The sequence below is a fragment of the Mobula birostris genome, chromosome 2, assembly GCF_030028105.1.
Source record: "Mobula birostris isolate sMobBir1 chromosome 2, sMobBir1.hap1, whole genome shotgun sequence".
Classification (NCBI taxonomy): domain Eukaryota; kingdom Metazoa; phylum Chordata; class Chondrichthyes; order Myliobatiformes; family Myliobatidae; genus Mobula; species Mobula birostris.
In genome coordinates, this window is record NC_092371.1 from 56,076,869 (window position 1) to 56,096,106 (window position 19,238).

At 39.0% G+C, this 19,238-nt stretch overlaps 1 protein-coding gene across 1 annotated transcript in view; it reads right to left on the reverse strand.

The window, feature by feature from the left end:
- Positions 1-2,670: 2,670 nt before the first annotated feature.
- The window catches only part of myt1b (myelin transcription factor 1b), a 48,306-nt gene continuing 31,738 nt past the window's right edge, over positions 2,671-19,238 (reverse strand). Inside the window, exons 17-21 of the mRNA XM_072279671.1 lie at positions 16,495-16,716; positions 14,507-14,598; positions 12,715-12,818; positions 11,407-11,550; positions 2,671-2,814 (exon numbers count right to left, since the gene is read on the reverse strand). Coding sequence (XP_072135772.1) covers positions 2,671-2,814; positions 11,407-11,550; positions 12,715-12,818; positions 14,507-14,598; positions 16,495-16,716 — 706 coding nt within the window. The remainder of the gene's footprint in view (positions 2,815-11,406; positions 11,551-12,714; positions 12,819-14,506; positions 14,599-16,494; positions 16,717-19,238) is intronic.

A 19,238-nucleotide genomic window follows, 5' to 3' on the forward strand; every position in this document is an offset into this window, starting at 1 on the left:
CACTCACTTAGTCAAAATAAAAAAAACAGTAAGTTCTGGAAATATTCAGCAGGTCAGGACACATCTGTGGGAAGAGAAATGGAGTCAATGTTTCAGGCCAAAATTCTATTGTCAGAATGGGGGTAGGGTAAAGGAAAGAAGCTTGCTAAACCACAGGGAGAGTTGGTGGTGGGATGTTTCAGATTGGGTTAAATTGGGGTCACCATGGCTGTAAAAAAGGTTATCTGGTCAATGAGTGAATGGGAGAGTTAGCGAATGATAATAGACAAAAAAAAGAGAATAATAATCCGCAAAAAAAGACAAAAGAAGGTATAGCGTGTGTAGAATGGGCATGGCCTCCACTTCCAGAGGAAAACAAAGATAACATGGGCTGGGAGAAACAACAACTGCTCTTGCATTCAAATTTCCTTAAAATTCTTCTCCCATTCACTCTTCCCAGACCCTCATCAGTCTCCCCAGTCCCACGGGCTGCTGTGTTTTCATTCCATCCCTTTCTCTCTGATCTCTCAAGAGGCCTCAGCTTTGACACTCTGTGTCTTAATATCGATGAATTCTGAGCTCAACGTGATATGATACTCTTCTTTAGCTGCCTCTGCCTCCATACCTATTTCTTCAACCTGGATCCTTCACCACAAATCTTTTCACCCATCTTCAGTACTCACAATCACCTGGACCATTTCCTTTGCTGCTTATCCTCTCCAGATCCATTCATTGCCCACACAATGTTGTCCCTCTTGAATTTTCCATGCTCCTCTCCCTTTCTGATGATTCTGATCTTGAAGGAAGTCTCACAATTTGCAAGCATCTATGAGTAAACTTTCTCAAAGAAAATATTTCTAACTTGACCTGCGAGTTGCTCAAGAATAATTAGCCTTTAATTTATTGCAAATGTACTTAATTACAATAACTAGCGTTTGATGTTACAGACTATATACAAATGCAGGTTAACAAAAGAGTAATACCTTGTATAATATACTTGAGATTATAGGCAGAAAGTAATGCCAAAGAAGATACATAGATACCCATAGGATTTCTCAAAACTAAAGCATTATTTCATGCTGATTCTAACTGTTTTGTCAATCTTCAGGCATCTTTCAACAAACGCAGTTAAGCTCTAAATTATCCTAGACTTGCTGTTTTCAGCAATTACATAACATAGCCTACAAGGCAAGGCTAAAACACAGCTGCAATTAAGCAGTACCTTCTTGTTATAAAACAGGTGCCATGTCTTCAGTGAGAATTATTACTAAAATACACCAATAATGAAAGAAAACAAAAAGATAATTTAAACTGCACATGAAACATGATTCTTAAGTATTAGGCTCATCAAAATTTTTTATTAGTTTTGTTTTATTTCATTATGCAGATGGAACAACAAGATGTAAGTATTTATATGAGTAAACAGTAATTTTGTCTTTAAACATAGATACATACATTTTGATGCACAATCACAACAAAAATTGCACTAAAACAGTGTTTGAACAGTGCTTACTTCAGTAAATAATTACAATACTCAGCACTGCAAAAAAGTTCAGTTTTTTTCTGATTTACAAACATAACTTATAAATTACATAACTTTCAGTGAGGCAAGAATGCCACTAATGCCCTGATCCCAAGTGTTAATGACCTGAGACTTCAACAAAGTCAAACACAGTTCAACATCTGGAATGTGTTAAGACTACAGCAGGACTCCAGTACATTGTACAGAAGTCTGCAATTGCTCTTTCCTTTTGTAGTTACTGTCCAAGAAATGATGAGTGGTTTACTCCAATGACTTTCTTATCTATTTTATTTTGTCCAATGGAGAAATAATGAACCAGAACCACAATGTAATTCTGTAAACCTGCTCTTGCTGTAAAAAGGCTGTAAACGTCCCATATTAAAATTTCTTATCATTTCATTTTTGGAAACTGTTCAAATTATTCAGAGGAAGGTTTCTAACTGCATCATTCTACAATACATTTAAGTTCGCAGACTATGCTGACCTCAAATCCAATGTCACATAACAGACACGTAGACTTATAAAATAAATATACGGCAATCACAAAAAATGGCTCTTAAGTATTATAGTAAGGACTCTTTAAATTAATTTGCTTAAATATCAAATAAATAGTAGTTAATTCATTGTTTTGCTTCAGTGGTGGCAAATGTCTGAAAAATATTTTCATGAATAGGAAAAAATATTAATAAAATCAGAACATTTTCTGAAAAATTATCAAAACATGTCAGTTATAAAATATTCTCACTCCACATAAAAAGGGAATAAATCACATTAATAAAATAATAAATAATACAATACAAAAATAACTTGACTTGTGTTAACTTCATAAAACAGCTTAAACCGGAGCAACATAAATTATTATTGTTTTCATGCACTCCAGAAACATGTTTTTTTAAAAATTTAGCTTTATCTGGATTAAAAACAAAGTTAAATAAATAGACAAACATTAAATAAATAGGAAGAGTCAACATACAGAATAGTTTACATATTTGCTTTCCAGATTCAATTTAAACGTTATTTTAAAATTTACACAATAAGGTTACGGACTACTTGTTCTAAACAAGTGCAATTTCTATGTTTGTAATTGCTATAAATATTTCTAAACCAATATCAATCACAAATGTACTGTATTTACAGCATACTTGAACAGTTCATATACAGTGTTTTTTTCAGACCTGAATGCCCTTTACAGCTTGTTTAATGCTCTCCAGTAGTGCTTTATTTTCTGGGTTCTGGTAGCATTCCATATTAGTATACATATCTGTGAGGGTATTAACATAGGTGTCAAAATTCTGTTCGCTGATTGGTTCCTGCTGAACAATAACAGAAACAAAAAAGTGTTAAAATGAATAACTCACAAGGTCACTCTGAACAGAAACACAAGAGATTCTGCAGATGCTCGAAATGTTGTTATTTTTATTATCTATTTTATAATTTGGAGATCCAGCATGGAAAAGGCCCTACTGGCCCTTCAAGCCAAGTCACCCAGTAACCCACCAATATAACCCTAGACTAATCATGGGACAATGCACAATGACCATTTAACCTACTAATCTTTGGACTGTGGGAGAAAACCGGAGCACCTGGAGAAAACCCATGTATAAACGTGCTTACAGGGGATGACAGAATTGAACTCCAGTGCTCCGAGCTGTAACAGGGTCGCGCTAACCGTTATGCTCTCGTAGTGCCCTAAAATCCAATGCAACGCATACAAAATTCTGGAGGAACACAACAGGGCAGGCAGCATCTAATGAAATGATGTCCAACATTCTGCTGCACACATTGAAAGATCTCAGCTTCCTTAGAAAATAAAGTTATCTCATCCCCTTCTTGTAAACAGCCTAGGTGTTGGTTTAGTGAGCACCCAAGTATTTGTACTCCTCCCCGCCGTAACTTCTTCTCCCAGAATGTATACAGGACTCATCACAGTCCTTGTCCTCCTTAGATCAATCACTTTCTCCCTCGTTTTGGCCACATTCAGGAGCAGGTGATTCCTCCCGCATGACTCCACAAACTTGTCCACCAGGCCTCTGTACTCCGACTGCTGCCCATCTCTGATACACCCAACCATCGCAGAGTCATCAGACAACTTCCGCAAGTGACAAGACTCAGGTTTGTACTGAAAGTCTGAGGTGTACAGTGTGAGCAGAAATGGAAACAGGACAGTCCCTCGTGGTGCTCCAGTGCCACTCACCACCATCTCAGACAGAGGACTACCCAGGACTGGAAAGGAAGGGGGAAGATACCAGAATAAAAAGTTGGGGGAAGGGAAGGAGGACAAGCTAGAAGGTGATAGGTGAAGCCAGGTGGGGAGGGGGAATGAAGTAAGAAGCTGGGAGGTGATAGATGGAAAAGGCAAAGGGCTGGAGAAGAAAGGATCTGATAGAGGAGGAGAGTGTACCATGGAAGAAGGGAAGGAGGAGGAGCAACAGGGGGAGGTGACAGGCAGGTGAGGAGAAGAGGTAAGAGGCCAGAGAGGAGAATAGAGGAGGGAAGGGGGACAGGAAAGTTGATGTTTGTGCCTTCAGGTTGGAGGATACCTAGACGGAATATGTACCTAGCCTGATATGTCAGCACAGGAATGGGGACAGGAATGAAGATTGTTGGCCACTGGGAAATTCTATTTTGTGTGGATGGAGCAGAGGTGCTCGACAAAGTGGTCCCCCAATTAGTGTGCAATTTTGACTTTTGCATGACTGGAGGTTGTTGCTGTGATATTTATAATATGTGAGTAATTATTATGGCTCTATAAAGCAAAACTCTTGGCTGCACATCTATGGCTACTGCCTGATTAGACTATGTAGCAACTCCAATCTTTCATAAAAGTCAAAACTTTTAGCTGGGTTAGTAAACACTGCAAGGTGTCATTGGACAACCTCAGCAAACCATTTTAAGAGGCTTTCTTGCTTTCAATGCACTGTAAAGATGCGAGAATGTTATCATTCACTACCAGCCAATAAATTAGAGCCTGATTGGGTGTATGACTTACTGAAAATATTTTAAATTCTAGCATCAAGTAACTCAGAAAATATACTGATTAAACAACAGAAGAAACAGAAACTACTGCAACATATCCCAATGAAAGCAGGCTACTTCCTCTGAAAACTGTGCAGTGTGCAGATAACATTACATATACTGAGGATTCTGGTTAAACTGGGACACATCGAGACCAGTATACTTTGGCCCAGTTGAGTGGCTGCACCAATTAGCCGAAGTTTCATGGAAATAGTTGGAAGGGTATACAAAAGATAAACCACCATTTAATTGAGTAACAAATTACGTATTTAAATAAAATACAGAAAAATAGAACAATGGCAATACTACAACATGGCTATAAAACTATGCATTATTTCCTAAAATGTATTGATGGAGGAATCCATCCAGAGAACTGCCATGTTGTTTGATTGACTGTAAATGGATAAAATCAGGACAGACACCTAGTGTATGTAATTGATCCATTAAACGATCCATTGCTTTCTTTGAACTTGATAGTGTTACGTGCTTGTATCCAAGGGAACTGTTCGGCATGGCACAATAAAAAAGGCCTGTTTCATTGGCATTGTAGATATCATCTGAACAAAATTTTTGAAGCGTTGGTGTGTTTTGTAGATTTCCAAGTTTCTGCATTTACAGCGTCAGCACTACCTTTCTCGCTGTGAGCTTTCTTGAATTCAATGTGCTGCCAACATTTCAACTGAGATAAACCAACCATCTGTTGCATTTAGATCTTGTTGACCAGCTTCTTGCTTGTTTTCCACTGATTTACTTCTTTAGGATAATGTCAAATCTTATCATGGCATCTTGGCAAGGGTTTGATATTTTTTAAATCAAAATAAAAAACAAAATGATCAAAAATTGCTTATTTTTGAATTGGCATCTATCAGCCCAAATGGATAACAGAACACAAGCACACGCAATTAACTCTATTTAAAAACTATTCGGTCAAATTACGCCATAGTGTCGAAGGAACACACAAGTGCATGCGGCTGGTGCTAGTTAGAATCTGTTAGGCAACAGTCTCCTGTCCCAATTAAGTGGCACGGTGTCCCAAATAAATGAAGGGAATTCTGGCTATTTCCACAATTAGTTTTTTGTTCTTTAAAAGTTGTCCCAAAAAGGTGGCTGACCTGATTAACCGATGGCCCCACTTAACCGGAATCTATTATATTATGTGTAGCAATATGGTTACTAAGCTTGACCATACTGGAAGTCTGTATAACCTATCGTAAACTGGGTGATGTTAACAAAATCTACATTTTTGAAATCATAAACTATATGATCATTTTTCTTAAAAATATCAATGAATCAAGGTGCACTTATACTGTGATCAACATTGTGTGAAGCAGATCAATGCTGCGTGGAAGGAGATAGAACAAGTGCAGAGGAACTGAGAGTAGGGAATGCATAGCTGAGTTGGATTAAACACCATTTTTCACAGCTTTAATGGATTTGTAATTGATAAGTTGAACACCGGGTAAACAAGACCACTCTCCTCTCCTATCAGATTCCTTCCTTTCCAGCTCCTTTACCTTTCCTACCCACCTGGCTTCACCTATCACCTTCTAGCTATTCTCCTTCTTTTCCCCTCCTTTTAACTCTGGCATCTTCCCCCTTCCTTCTCAGTCCTGATGAAGGGGCTTGACCCAAAACGTTGACTATTTATTAATTTCCACAGATGCTGCCTGACCCACTGAGCTCCTCCAGCATTTTCTATGTATTTCTCATGTTACTGAAAATAAAACTTGTAGTTCAACAAAGTTAACATCAGTAATTATAAGCGATGCAGAAGGTTCTTGAGAAAAAGTGCCATGTTTACTTTAAGGTTGCACCATTGCAGTGCATAATTCTTTTTTCACAAATACTGTAGAGAAATGCAACTACGATGACTACCAAGCATTGATGATTAATCTATAGAAAAAATTAAAGAATTTTACAGTCTCAGTTTTCAAATAGATTTAACTGGTTAATTCCCTGAATAGAAGCCTTTGTAGATGACAACAATTTCGGAGGGATTCTGTAATGCCAGGTATGATCTTTGCTCATGATGCATGCTGTTAATGCACTTTCAACCACAATCGTTTTGCTAGTTTCATGCTCAAAAGTTAATATTTAAACTTTCACAAGAAAATAACTTCACTGCAAAGAAAGCCTCATTGAAAATTCAAAATTAATTACATTAATCAGTTAAATATCAATCTGCTATCTTTGCAAATTCATGCCTTTTTGTCTAATATTACACAGGCTAATTCATTTTCCAGCAACTGAAACAGATAATTATTCAATTCTAAGAGCAGATTGCTTCATTCCTTCAATAAAGGCTTACTTCACATCATATAATGATTACAGGGCAACTTCTGTGACTGAGAAAACCTAAACATAACAATCCTATCTCATCTGCCTCTTCAGGCATCACATTCTACTCATTTAACCAGTAACATAGGTGCAATTTCTTTATAGATGGGCTGAGAGAAGTAGGAATAGACCACTTGAGCTTTTCTGCTTGCTCTGCCATTCATTAAGATTACCCTGTGTTTTTTTTTACCTTAGTACTATACTGTACTAGCTTGAAATCCATTCATTCCCTTAACATCTGAAAATCTATTGACTTTTGGTATATTGAAGACTTGAACCTCCCTGGCAATCTTGGATATTCCAGAGAATCACTACTTGGCAAGGCTCTATATGGCCAGGAGGCATAAGGGCCGGTAACTCCCAGGCTGGAGAACCATGCAAGTCCGGAGGTCGAGGCATGGAGTTCAAAGTCCTGCAATTGGAGTCCTGGGGTCAATACCAAAGTTTGATGACAAGAGTCAGCTCAAAGGTCAAAGTCCCTGACATATCTGCAAGTTGGAGGCCCAATGTCTGGGAGTCTGTGAGTTCAGGCCAGGGAATGGAGATCAGGGGCTTAATACCCGTGAGTCTGAGAGTCCAGTGCTAAGAACTGGAGGTTGGAGGCCCAGAGGTGGCCTGTCCTGGGATTGGAGGTCTGTCTGTGTCTGTGACTAGCTGGGTAAGTGACAGGGCGGGAAAATAGCTCGTCTTGTTGTGTTGTTTTGTTTTGTTTATGTTGAACAATATTGGCATGCTAATGTTATGTTCACACTGGATGCGTGCCGACACTTGTAGGCTGCTCCCAGCACATCCTTCTGTTTTGCTGGTTGTTAATGCAAATGACATCATTCACTGTGTGTTTTGATGTACATGTGATAAATAAATGAAACTGAATCTGAATCTTTGTGTGAATATTTTCTTTTAGCTACTTCCTGGAAGGAAGATCCTTATTTTAAGATTGTTTCCCTTGGTTCCAGACACCCCACCCAGGGGAATCATCATTATGGCATTTATCTTGTCAACCTCCATAATAATGTTTTATGTTTCAATAAGTCTCCACTCATTCTTCTAAACCATACTGAGTATAGATTCAGGCTTCTTAATCTTTCTTCCTAGGACAGTATCTTAGGCCAAAAATCAATCTTGTGAACATCTACTATATTCCCTCTATTATAAATGTAACTTTCCTTAAATAGAGTCCAGAGCTGCACACAATGTTCCCAGTACACTCTCACCATGATTATATGTATAAATGAAGTTTTTGCACTCAAATTCTCTTGCATTAAGGTAAACATACCACATGTCTCCTTAAAAGCCTGTGGTTCCAGCATGCTAACCTCCATTGGTAGCAGGACCTGTGAATGCCAATATCTTTCAAACTCTCAAAAGGCCAGAATTCATGCTCCACTTGGTTCCAAACATCCTTATTGTGCCAGGAGCTTGAAACAACCAAGTGTCCTTTAACCTGTGTCATTGGGAGGTACTTTACCTGTTTTCACATGTAAATGAAGCACCTACCGTCTACTGTAATTTTATACATTAATCTAAAATACGGGCACGAATCAAATTACAAACACTCCCCCAAGGGGACCACAACCTTCTCGTAGGGTTTGGAGGCTTGCGTGCCTCAATGACCTGGAGAGCTATGTTGGTTAGAGCAGACATCACAACTCTCCCGTAAGTTCTGGGAGCCTCCCGCAGATGAATAGTGGCTCCCTGATGCCCGCAAATTATATACAATATCATGGAAATCAATTTTTTTGAGAGAGAGTGAGAGAGCGTGAGAACAAGCAAGCGAGGGGGTGAGACAGTGCGCGAGAGAGAGAAAGCAAGCGAGACCACGAGAGAGAGAGCACGAGTGAGAGAAAGAGCGAGAGCATGCGATGGCAGAGCGTTCCAAAAAAAATAAAAAGTACGTCACCCCAGACTACACTAAAGTGTACCCCTGCCTAATAGGGGTCAAAAATAATGACAGTGTTGCTCACTGTACTGTTTGCAACAGTGACTTTTCTATTGCCCATGGTGGGTTAAGACTGTAAAAGACATGTTGAGGTGAGTTTAACAGGTGTCATTCGTTCATTAGCATAGCTAACATTTAAACTAGCTGGCTGGCTGCTAAGGAGCTACTCTATTGCAGACATCCCACCTCTCCTGGAAGTCTCCCACAACTTGGTGGTGCTACCTCCCTGAAATCAGTTTTTGCAGGGTGGGATGTCTGCTAGTGTCAGGACCTTGTACTTTGGCTCTCGGTAAGGTCACACATGCCAATCAGGAAAAAAGGGTAGATGCCAAACTAAGAATGGTCCACTGGTTCTCCAGGTTTGGGGGTTCAGCTTAGGGTTAACAACCTTGAATGGTGAAAAAAAATTGTTACTGAAACAGTAATGAAGAATCTTTCTTTATCTGTGTGCGACAGTATGGACAGAGACAGACGACCTTCATTGTTGCCCTATACGCCAGCAACGTAACAGGTAATGGAAAGAAGAAAAGGAACAAATACTGCTCCAAAATTGATTCCTTTTGGCTGAACAAGTACTTATAGAAAAATTTCTAATCTATTTGTTCACATAAGTCCTTCTATCAGACAGGAATGAAAAAAAAATCTATCGATAGAGCTACTTTCTAGAAATTGAAGAAATCATTTTATTTGATCAATTTTTAAATGAGATTTAATAAGCACATGGTTTATTACCATATGACATCTACAGTCCTTCTGGCAGTTGAGACTTATATTTTTTTTAAACCTGTAGATCTAGACTATATGAAAGCTATGAGAACAGATTCCAAAAGAGCCCATAATATTGCAAACTAAATGACACACAATGTCAGGATGCAGGATTAATTGTGATGTCAATATCAAACGCAGGAGAATTTCAAATCTTTCACTTGCAAGGCTCATAACATGACCATTAGACATAGGAGCAGAATTAATTAGGCCATTCAGCCTATCAAGCCCATTCTGCCATTCCATCATGACTGATTTATTATTCCCCTCAAACCCAATCATCTGCCTTTTCATCATAATCTTTATAGTTCTTACTAATCAAGAAACTACTAACCCCTGCTTTAAATATATCCAATGATTTGGCCTCTACAGTTGTCTATGGCAATGAATTCCACAGATTCACTACCATCTAGTTGAACAAAATTCCTCCGCATCTCTGTCCAAAAGGGATGTCCTCCTATTCTGAGGCTGTGCCCTCTGGTCCTAGACTTCCCCACTATAGGAAACATCCTCTTCACATCCACTCTATCTACGCCTTTCAGTGAGATCCCCTTTCATTCTTCAAAACTGCAGCAACTGCAGGCCCAAAGCCACCAAGTGCACCTCATACATTAACCCTTCCATTCCCAGAATCATTCTCATGAACCTCCTCTGGACCTTCTCCAATGCCAGCACATTTTTTTCTTAGATAAGGGACCCAAAGCTGCTCACAATTCTCCAAGTGTGGTCTGACCAATGCCTTATAAAGCTTCAGTATTACTTCCTTGCTTTTATATTCTGGTCCCTTCAAAATGAAGCAGGTACTTAATATAAAAAAACATGGATAAAAGCACTGAAGACATGGTTGTTAACTTTGCTGATAACACAAAGATAGCCAGGAAAGTAAATAATGAAGAGTACAGAATGAAGCTGCACAGCGATACAGATATATAACAATTCAGTACAGAAAAAGGCCGCTGACTTACCAAGTTCTCACCCACTATCACACATCCCATGTTTTCATTCTCCTTACAATCTCTCTATTCATACCACATTCTCTCCATTGTCTTCCTGGACTGTAATACTCAACTACACATGAGGGGCAATATATGGTGACCAACCAGCACTGCTTTGGAATATGGGAAGAAAGCATTGCACTTTGAGGAAATTGAGAGTCACAGAGAGAATGTGCACACTCCACACAGATAGGCCCAAAAGTCAGTTTGATCCCACTTTGCCGCCGGTATTGTGGGGCAGTGATTCTACCAGCACAGTTAAGTGAGTGGAGAAAAAAATCAAAATGGAGAATTTAAAATTTTGCTTGATATCAGAACATTGTGCTTCCACCTTGCAAATGAATATTGGCCAAAAAAAAATTATATCTGCCCCAGAGTAGACTGCATACTTCACTCCATCGCACAGCTGATTTACTGAAATATTGGGCACATGTTAGATGTCATGATAAATGAAATAAATCCAAACAAGCACAGTATTGCAGAAATATGTGGCTAAAACAGTTGAGTCTTCAACGTAGCAGATAATTATTTTACCTTTTTTGCAATCCTGACTCTTGGCAAAACTCACAGGAGTGAAGGTTATACTGAACATTAAGTTACATTGTTAAAACATGAAGATAATAGATCAAAATCAAATACTAACTCTATGGTAGAAATTGGCCATACAATCAATACTGATTTTGACTTCGAATATAGACAAATATTCAAGACGGAAAATTCAGTTGGCCCTCAATTCTAGAATTCCCAGTATCTATCCATATTATCCTCAAAGTTAACAGATAATGTTATGCAGTTTATCACCTTAACCTATCAGGTATTTTAAAGAATATACAATTCTGTACAAGGTGGATTACCATTTGAGGCAGCTTGATGTCAGCCAGGCTACGAATTAGGGCTTGACTCAACCCTGCCAGCTCTTTAAATAAGGCTTCATTTTGTTCTTCAATTACTTTATTTTCATCCTCGATAGTTTTCAAATTTTTTTCCATGCTGGAAATCTGAACAAAAGCACTGAATGTTAGTCCATAAATTCAGTAAACACTAAAGCACTTGAGACACTTCTTTTAATCTGATTAATTAATGCATGTAATTAGACACCTACAGTTGTTTCTGTTTCTGCCATCATTATGTCAGACAAATTGAAATTAAACATTTGAAGAATACTTGAAAGTAACAAATACTATCAACTACTATGGCTCGTGAAGAGTATATCCTGAATAACATGCTTCACATAAAAAGGCATACCTCCATATATTTATACAGTAACAATGTGACATCATTGTATCAAGAAATCACAACATCACAAAATGTTATAACACACAATTAAGCCCAATAAGTTATTTACGGCTTCCTTTTCCACCTTTAGGAATAAGCAATAAAAAGTGTCTATGCCAAAGAATGCATGCGATTCATAGATAAATGTAAATAGCATATTTCTGCCGGAACGGTGAATTACAATGAGAGATTCATTTAGAAGATCAATGTTGGGACAAACGGTTTTCCACCCCTTGCACCTTGGTTCAAATCCAGCTATTAAGAAAAAGACCTTCTTTATTTGCTGCTTGCTTTGGTACTATGTGACATGAACCTGGGAGATTTGCAGTTTGGTTCCAAGCGTATGAATATATAACAAAAAATTAAACTAATAGTAAGTCTAACTCACTAAGTAATGAGCCTAAATCATCATATGTGTCACTGATAACAAAATAACACATAATAGTCTGATTTAAATTTAGTTATTTATGTCTCTATTGTGAAAACATTGATAAACATATTGTAAAATATAACTTCTTGTGAAAATGTTTATAGGTAGCAAAGAAGGATGCCATTTGGCCCATCAGGTCTATACTGGCTCCCAGGGGAACAATTACATCAGTGTCATTCCCCCGTCCTCATTTCCCTGTGCCTGTGAAACATTTTCTCCCACACAAGCCAATCAAATTCCCTCTGATCCATTTTACCTTTTCTATGGGGCAACAGTAGTAGCCAATGAACTCATGTTGGTGATGCTGGAAGAAACCAGAGCTGGAGAAGGAACTCATGAAGCCATGGAGAGATTGTGCATATCCACAAAGAATGCACCTGAGGTCAGGATCAAGCCCAGATCCCTGTACTGCAGGCAGCAACATTTTATCAGCATACCACCCATCTTTAACTTATACCTGTGATTGCAACTTCACCATATTGGATTCCATTTCTGTGTTGGATTCATTCAGTTCACTGATCTCTTTGTCGAGCTGTTTAATTTCTTCATCATTCTCTATTGCTATGAGGAAACAGAAGTGTACATGAGCCCATCTCAAAAATAAATGTCAATTTGATATTCCATCTTTGCTATTTTAGTCAAAGTATTTTTGTTATTCAAATGATTGCATTAAATTCTTACCAGATATTATTTGTAAAAAATAATTTTATATATTCAGTGTTGAGAAAGTGCTTACTTTTTAAAGCAATTCCCTCTCAAAATTCCACTTAATAGCTAGAAATCATTCACTTTAAATCATAAGTGGGATCTCATTGCCAGACATCCCACCCTGCGAAAACTCATTTCAGGGAGGCAGCACCATCAATTTGCGGGAGACTTCCGGGAGAGGTGGGATGTCTGTAACAGAGTAGCTCCCTAGCAGCCAGCCAGCTAGTTTAAATAACGTTAGCTATGCTAATGAACGAATGACACCTGTTAAACTCACCTCAACATGTCTTTTACAGTCTTAACCCACCATGGGCAACAGAAAAGTCATTGTTGCAAACAATGCAGCGAGCAACACTGTCATTATTTTGACCCCTATTAGGCAGGGGTACACTCTAGTGTAGTCTGGGGTGACGTACGTTTTATATACTTTTTTGGAACACTCTGCCATGGCGCGCTCTCGCTCGCTCTCTCTCTCTTTCTCGTGGTCGCTCGCGCACTCTCAAGCGCTCTCGCTTTCTCTCTCACTTGGTCTCTCTCCCTCTCTCGCTCGCGCGCTCTCGCTTGCTTTCTCGCTCGCTCACTCTCTCGCTTTCTCGTTTGCTTGCCTTAGCTCTCGCTCGCTCGCGCATTCTCTCTCGTGATTGCTCTCGTGCTCTCTCTTGCTTTTCTCTCGGTCGCTCTCAAAAAAATTGATTTCCATGATATTGTATATAATTTGCAGGCATCAGGGAGCCACGATTAATATGCGGGAGACTACCGGAAGTTCCGGGAGAGGTGGGATGTCTGCATTGCTCCAATTTCAAAGCTCCAGAGACGTAAATTTAAAAAGTAACTCCACCAGGTAAGTTTGGCAAGGGCTGCCTTGGAGGCAATTGACAGTAAAAAGTCATTCTAGATGGTTGTGGATAGTAATTTATTAGCCCCCAACAAAGGTTTACTTCTGGCTGGCCAGTTTTGGGACTTGCTCTCAAACCGATCAATACTTACAAATGAACCACTTGGAGATGATTCCTTGCACTAGCTGCCACCAACAAAGTTGAGTTCAACATGCAGTTTTCTACTTAAGTTGTTCTGAACTGACCACAGGATTGCCCACTTACAAGACACACATTGTAAATATAATGCTCTCACATAAACAGAGAATACTCCCCAGCACTTTCCTTTCCATTAAGATAATCAAAAGCATTACACTATTGCTTGTTTTGTCTCACCCTGAAGTTATTTTGTACATTAATGGTTTAGGATCAAAGTAACATAATATATTCTAATGCAATAGATACTTCATATTTATACATAAACATATATTTACATTGCAGAAAACAAACAAGTTCTATTATAATACAAATTTCTAATTTACTGTAATCCTGAAAATAAAACTGTTTGTAATTAGTTAATATCAACATTTAGTAAGGGATAGGTATCTGTATTCCAAGCATTTTCTATGAAATTGTAAAACAGTGGCCTTGTAAATAGCATTTACGTACATGGTTTCAAATTACAATGGAAGACTACATTAAATTTCATTTGCTATTGTATCTTACCATCACTAGCTCTAAATTTTGTTGTTAGTAGATCCTCCCCTGAGAATTTTGCTTTCTTCATGGCCAAAGTAGCCCTTGGACAGCCAGAAAGACTTTAAAAAAAGAGGCAAAATATAAGTTACGAGTGAACAAACTAATTGCGTAAACCTAAACCAACAAATTTGCCTACAGATTTATGGATACACTTTTATCAAAAACAGGAATTAAAGTAAAATAATGAAAACATAATAAGTTTCAGTAGCTCGTGATTAGTAGCGTCACACAAGAATTGGTGATAGGACACTGTTTGCTATATACTGTATATGAATGAACTAAATGTGAACGCGGGAGGCATGATTTTGTTTGCAGATGACACCAAAATCAGCAGAGTTGTTAACAATGTATGAGGCAGTCTCAGACTGCAGAGAGATAGATTGGTGAAATGGGCTTTATCCATACAAATTTGAAGAGGTACATTTAGGGAGTACTAATGAAACAAAGATGAACGGTTGGCCTCTGAGATTATTGAGGAACAGAGGAACCTTGGGGTACATGTCAATAAACCCTTGAAAGTGGCAGCACAGGTAGGTAATGTGGTTAGGAAGGCATATAAGATATTTGTTTTTATTAGTTGGAGCATCAAATACAGAAGTAGGGGGCTCTATTATTTTATAAAATCTTGGTTGGACATCAGCTGGAGTACTGTGTGCATTTCTGGTCACCTTAGAATAGGAAGGACGTGATAATGTTAGAGTGCGTGCAGAGGAGAATCACCAGAGTGGAGCAGTCAATTATGAGGAGATACTGGAGAAGCCAAGTATGTTCTCACTGGAGCTGGGAAGGTTAAGCAGAAGAGAATTGAGATATATAAAATTATGAAGGTGATAGATAGGGTAAACTAAAGCAAACTTTACCCCATATCAGAGGAAGATAAGACTAGAGGTCATAAACTTAGAGCAAGATGAAAGAGTAAGAGCGATATGAAGAGGACCTTCACCATCGAGTGAGTGGTGAGTATATGGAAAGCATTGCCTGAGACAGAGGTTGAAGGTGGCAACATTTAAGAAGTATCCAGATGAGTAATTGAATTGCCAAAGCATATAAGGCTATGGACCAAGTGCTGGGAGATGGCAATAATGTTAATGAGAGCCCACCAGTTGGTGGGGTTGGATGGGGCCAAATGGCTTCTTACTGTGCTGTATGACTCTATAACTCTAATTTAAAAGGTAAGGGCACAGAAATTACCACTAGTGTAACAGTGGTCAAATTTTCTTTGCCATCCCATCATAATTTTCTCTGTTCAATTTTACTGTCTTTACTAAAATAGCAGAACCAGGAATTGTTCTTGAAGTGCACTAAATTCTTACTAATATTATCAACTGAAAATCCCAGGCTTCTATTATTTCAAATAATGAAGAGTTGTCTTTTTAACAGATTAAGTTTAACATAATGCAAATAAAGTTGCTTTTTGTAATTTGCTCAGTGTAATATTATTTTCAAAACTGAACAAGCCAGGTGCACAGTTTCCTTCAGAAGTACTAACAATGCCAGCACTACAGATAAAACTATTTATAAAGGCAGCCAGCATTGTCTAAGTACTTCTTGGTTTTTGCATTCAAAACTTCAATGCTGTACCATATTCCCATTCCCTGCGCTCCTACATCACATGTTTGGTTTAACCCACCTAGGTATATTGATGCATTTCAACCATCAGAAATATTGTGGGCTGGAGATAGGGCAGCATTTCCAATTAAAAATGCATACCATGTTTAATATTGATTGAGAGACAAACATGAACTTAAACTTTGATACTCCAGTCTGCTTTTCAGTCGGGACATTAACCTATTTATTTTAAATGTCTAATGCCCCTACTTGATGAAGAAAAAAGGTTTACTTAAAATTTCAGATTTCAGGCCTATATTTTAATAATAACCCAAATAGAAAATTCACTGTGGCTGTTGCAGGTGTAAGTATTGTTTGCTGTACTAGTAAAGGATAATGTTATGTACCTTCTATGTGTAAGGAAACTCCCGTTAGCGTGCCCCGATCCATCACACCCTGGGGTTGGACAGGCTGGCCCATCTCCTTTCACAGGTTTCCAAGTAAATGGTGACCCATTGTGGAATCCTTCCTTCTGTCTGCGAGCAGCCAAAGGACAGCCAGATGCACTGCGATGTGATGCATACTTGCCGCTTACATGCCCGAGCCCATCACATCCAGGAACAGGACATCTAAAAGAAATAGAAAGTTGTTACTACTGGCTACTTGCTCTAATACACATTGAAAGGCAGAAATGTAAAAAAAAGTCAAGAAATAGAATTAAAACAATGAAATTGCTATATAAAATAGGTATGTTTACAGGATTATCTTTGGATTACAGTAAAGCCAGACTATGGCTTTGTTTAGTTGTTAAGCAAACACATTCTTTAGCCTGGTAGGACTATCCCCGCACCCCCCCCCCCGCAACCTCTCTGCTTTACACAGGGATCACTCCCTACGCGACTCCCTTGTCCATTCGTCCCCCCCATCCCTCTCTACTGATCTCCCTCCTGGCACTTATCCTTGTAAGCGGAACAAGTGCTACACATGCCCTTACACTTCCTCCCTTACCACCATTCAGGGCTCCAGCCTTCCAGGCTTCCAGGTGAGGCGACACTTTACCTGTGAGTCGGCTGGGGTGATATACTGCGTCTGGTGCTCCCGATGTGGCCTTCTATATATTGGCGAGACCTGACGCAGACTGGGAGACCGCTTTGCTGAACACCTACGCTCTGTCCGCCAGAGAAAGCAGATCTCCCAGTGGCCACACATTTTAATTCCACATCCCATTCCTATTCTGACATGTCTATCCATGGTCTCCTCTACTGTAAAGATGAAGCCACACTCAGGTTGGAGGAACAACACCTTATATTCCGTCTGGGTAGCCTCCAACCCGATGGCATGAACACTGGCTTCTCTAACTTCCGCTAATGCCCCACCTCCCCCTCGTACCCCATCTGTTATTTATTTTTATACACACATTCTTTCTCTCACTCTCCTTTTTCTCCCTCTGTCCCTCTGACTATACCCTTTGCCCATCCTCTGGTCCCCCCCCACCTTTTCTTTCTCCTTAGGCCTCCTGTCCCATGATTCTCTCATATCCCCTTTGCCAATCAGCTGTCCAGCTCTGGGCTCCATCTCTCCCCCTCCTGTCTTCTCCTATCATTTTGGATCTCCCCCTCCCCCTCCCACTTTCAAATCTCTTACGAACTCTTCCTTCAGTTAGTCCTGACGAAGGTTCTCGGCCTGAAACGTCGACTGTACCTCTTCCTAGAGATGTTGCCTGGCCTGCTGCGTTCACCAGCAACTTTGATGTGTGTTGCCGTACATTCTTTAGCCACTGCCCAACTACAACATGGGATTTACTGTAGTTTCTTGTAACTAATATTAAATAAAGGTTAAATTGCATACAAATTTCAATCTCCAGACAATGACTGGCTTTTTTCTTTTTATAACCATTTAAAAAATTTACAAATATTAACAGTTTGAATGGTATATGTGATATAAGATGAATGAGTACAAGACATACATTTTAAATAACTAGCAAATCAGACAATATTTTTTACTTAGTTACAAATTCTTTTGAGCTGTTTTTAAAAATATGTCTTATATTTAGCTCTGTTTTTAAATAAACCTGTTAGCGTCTCTATCAAATGTATTTTTTTAAACAAAAACAGGGATAGATCTCATCTTCACAGCTTGGATGATAATTTAACAGAGCAGATCATATACTTTTTATAAAACTCACAGGATTTCATTTTATTGCTCTAAAGGATAATAAACTCTCTTTATTTTAGTGTCTATTTTAAATTGGTGAATTTAGTGTGGTGGAAAACTAAAAGAAAATTGAGAAAGTCATGGGCCATCTCATTATATCATAATCTGAATAACATTTGGCCTCTAATGAAGCTCTCACAAATCTGACATGTACCATGATGACGGTCTTTCCAGCTTTCACTTACCTATAAGAATGTATATTACTTTATTCATTCATGGGATGTTGCACTACTAAGAGACCCTGCATCTACTGACTACCTGTAATTGTTCCTAAGGAATAGTGTGGTGCCTTGTTTAACACTATAGTTTGTCTACTGATGGTGCTCCCGTTGTATATTTAGGGTGAGGTTGCAAAATTTTCACCCAGCTCTTGAAGAGTGTCTTACCCAGCAGGAAAAATAAAGATGAGTGTTATTTGTCGCATGTATAATCAAAATATCCAGTGATGCGCGTCATTTTGTGTCAACGACTAACACAGTCTGGGGGTTGTGCTGGAGCAGGCCACAAGTATTACCGCTCTTCTGTGCCAACTTCGTCTGTCCACAATTCACTCACCCTAGCTGTGTGTCTTTGAAATGTGGGAGGAAACCCATGTGGTCATGGGGAAAATGTACAGACTGCGGTGGGAATCAAAACCTAATTCATGATCACAGGCACTTTGAATTGATTGCGTTAACCTCTACACTACCAGGCTGCCCGAGAGGAAGTACAGCCTCTGTCTTGTTATCACAGGCAGAGTACTTTTTGGCTCATTCACTTAACTTTCTGGTCAATGATGACCAACAAGGTGAAGGAGTTGTGTGTTTTAATGATGATATTGCTGTTGGGAAGGTCAACAGGAGTTCAGTGCTGAGATTCGTGTGGCATGAATGTACTTGCCACTTATCAATCAAGGCCGAAAGCTGTGCAGGCTTTGACTGCTTCATTCTCTTAGGGG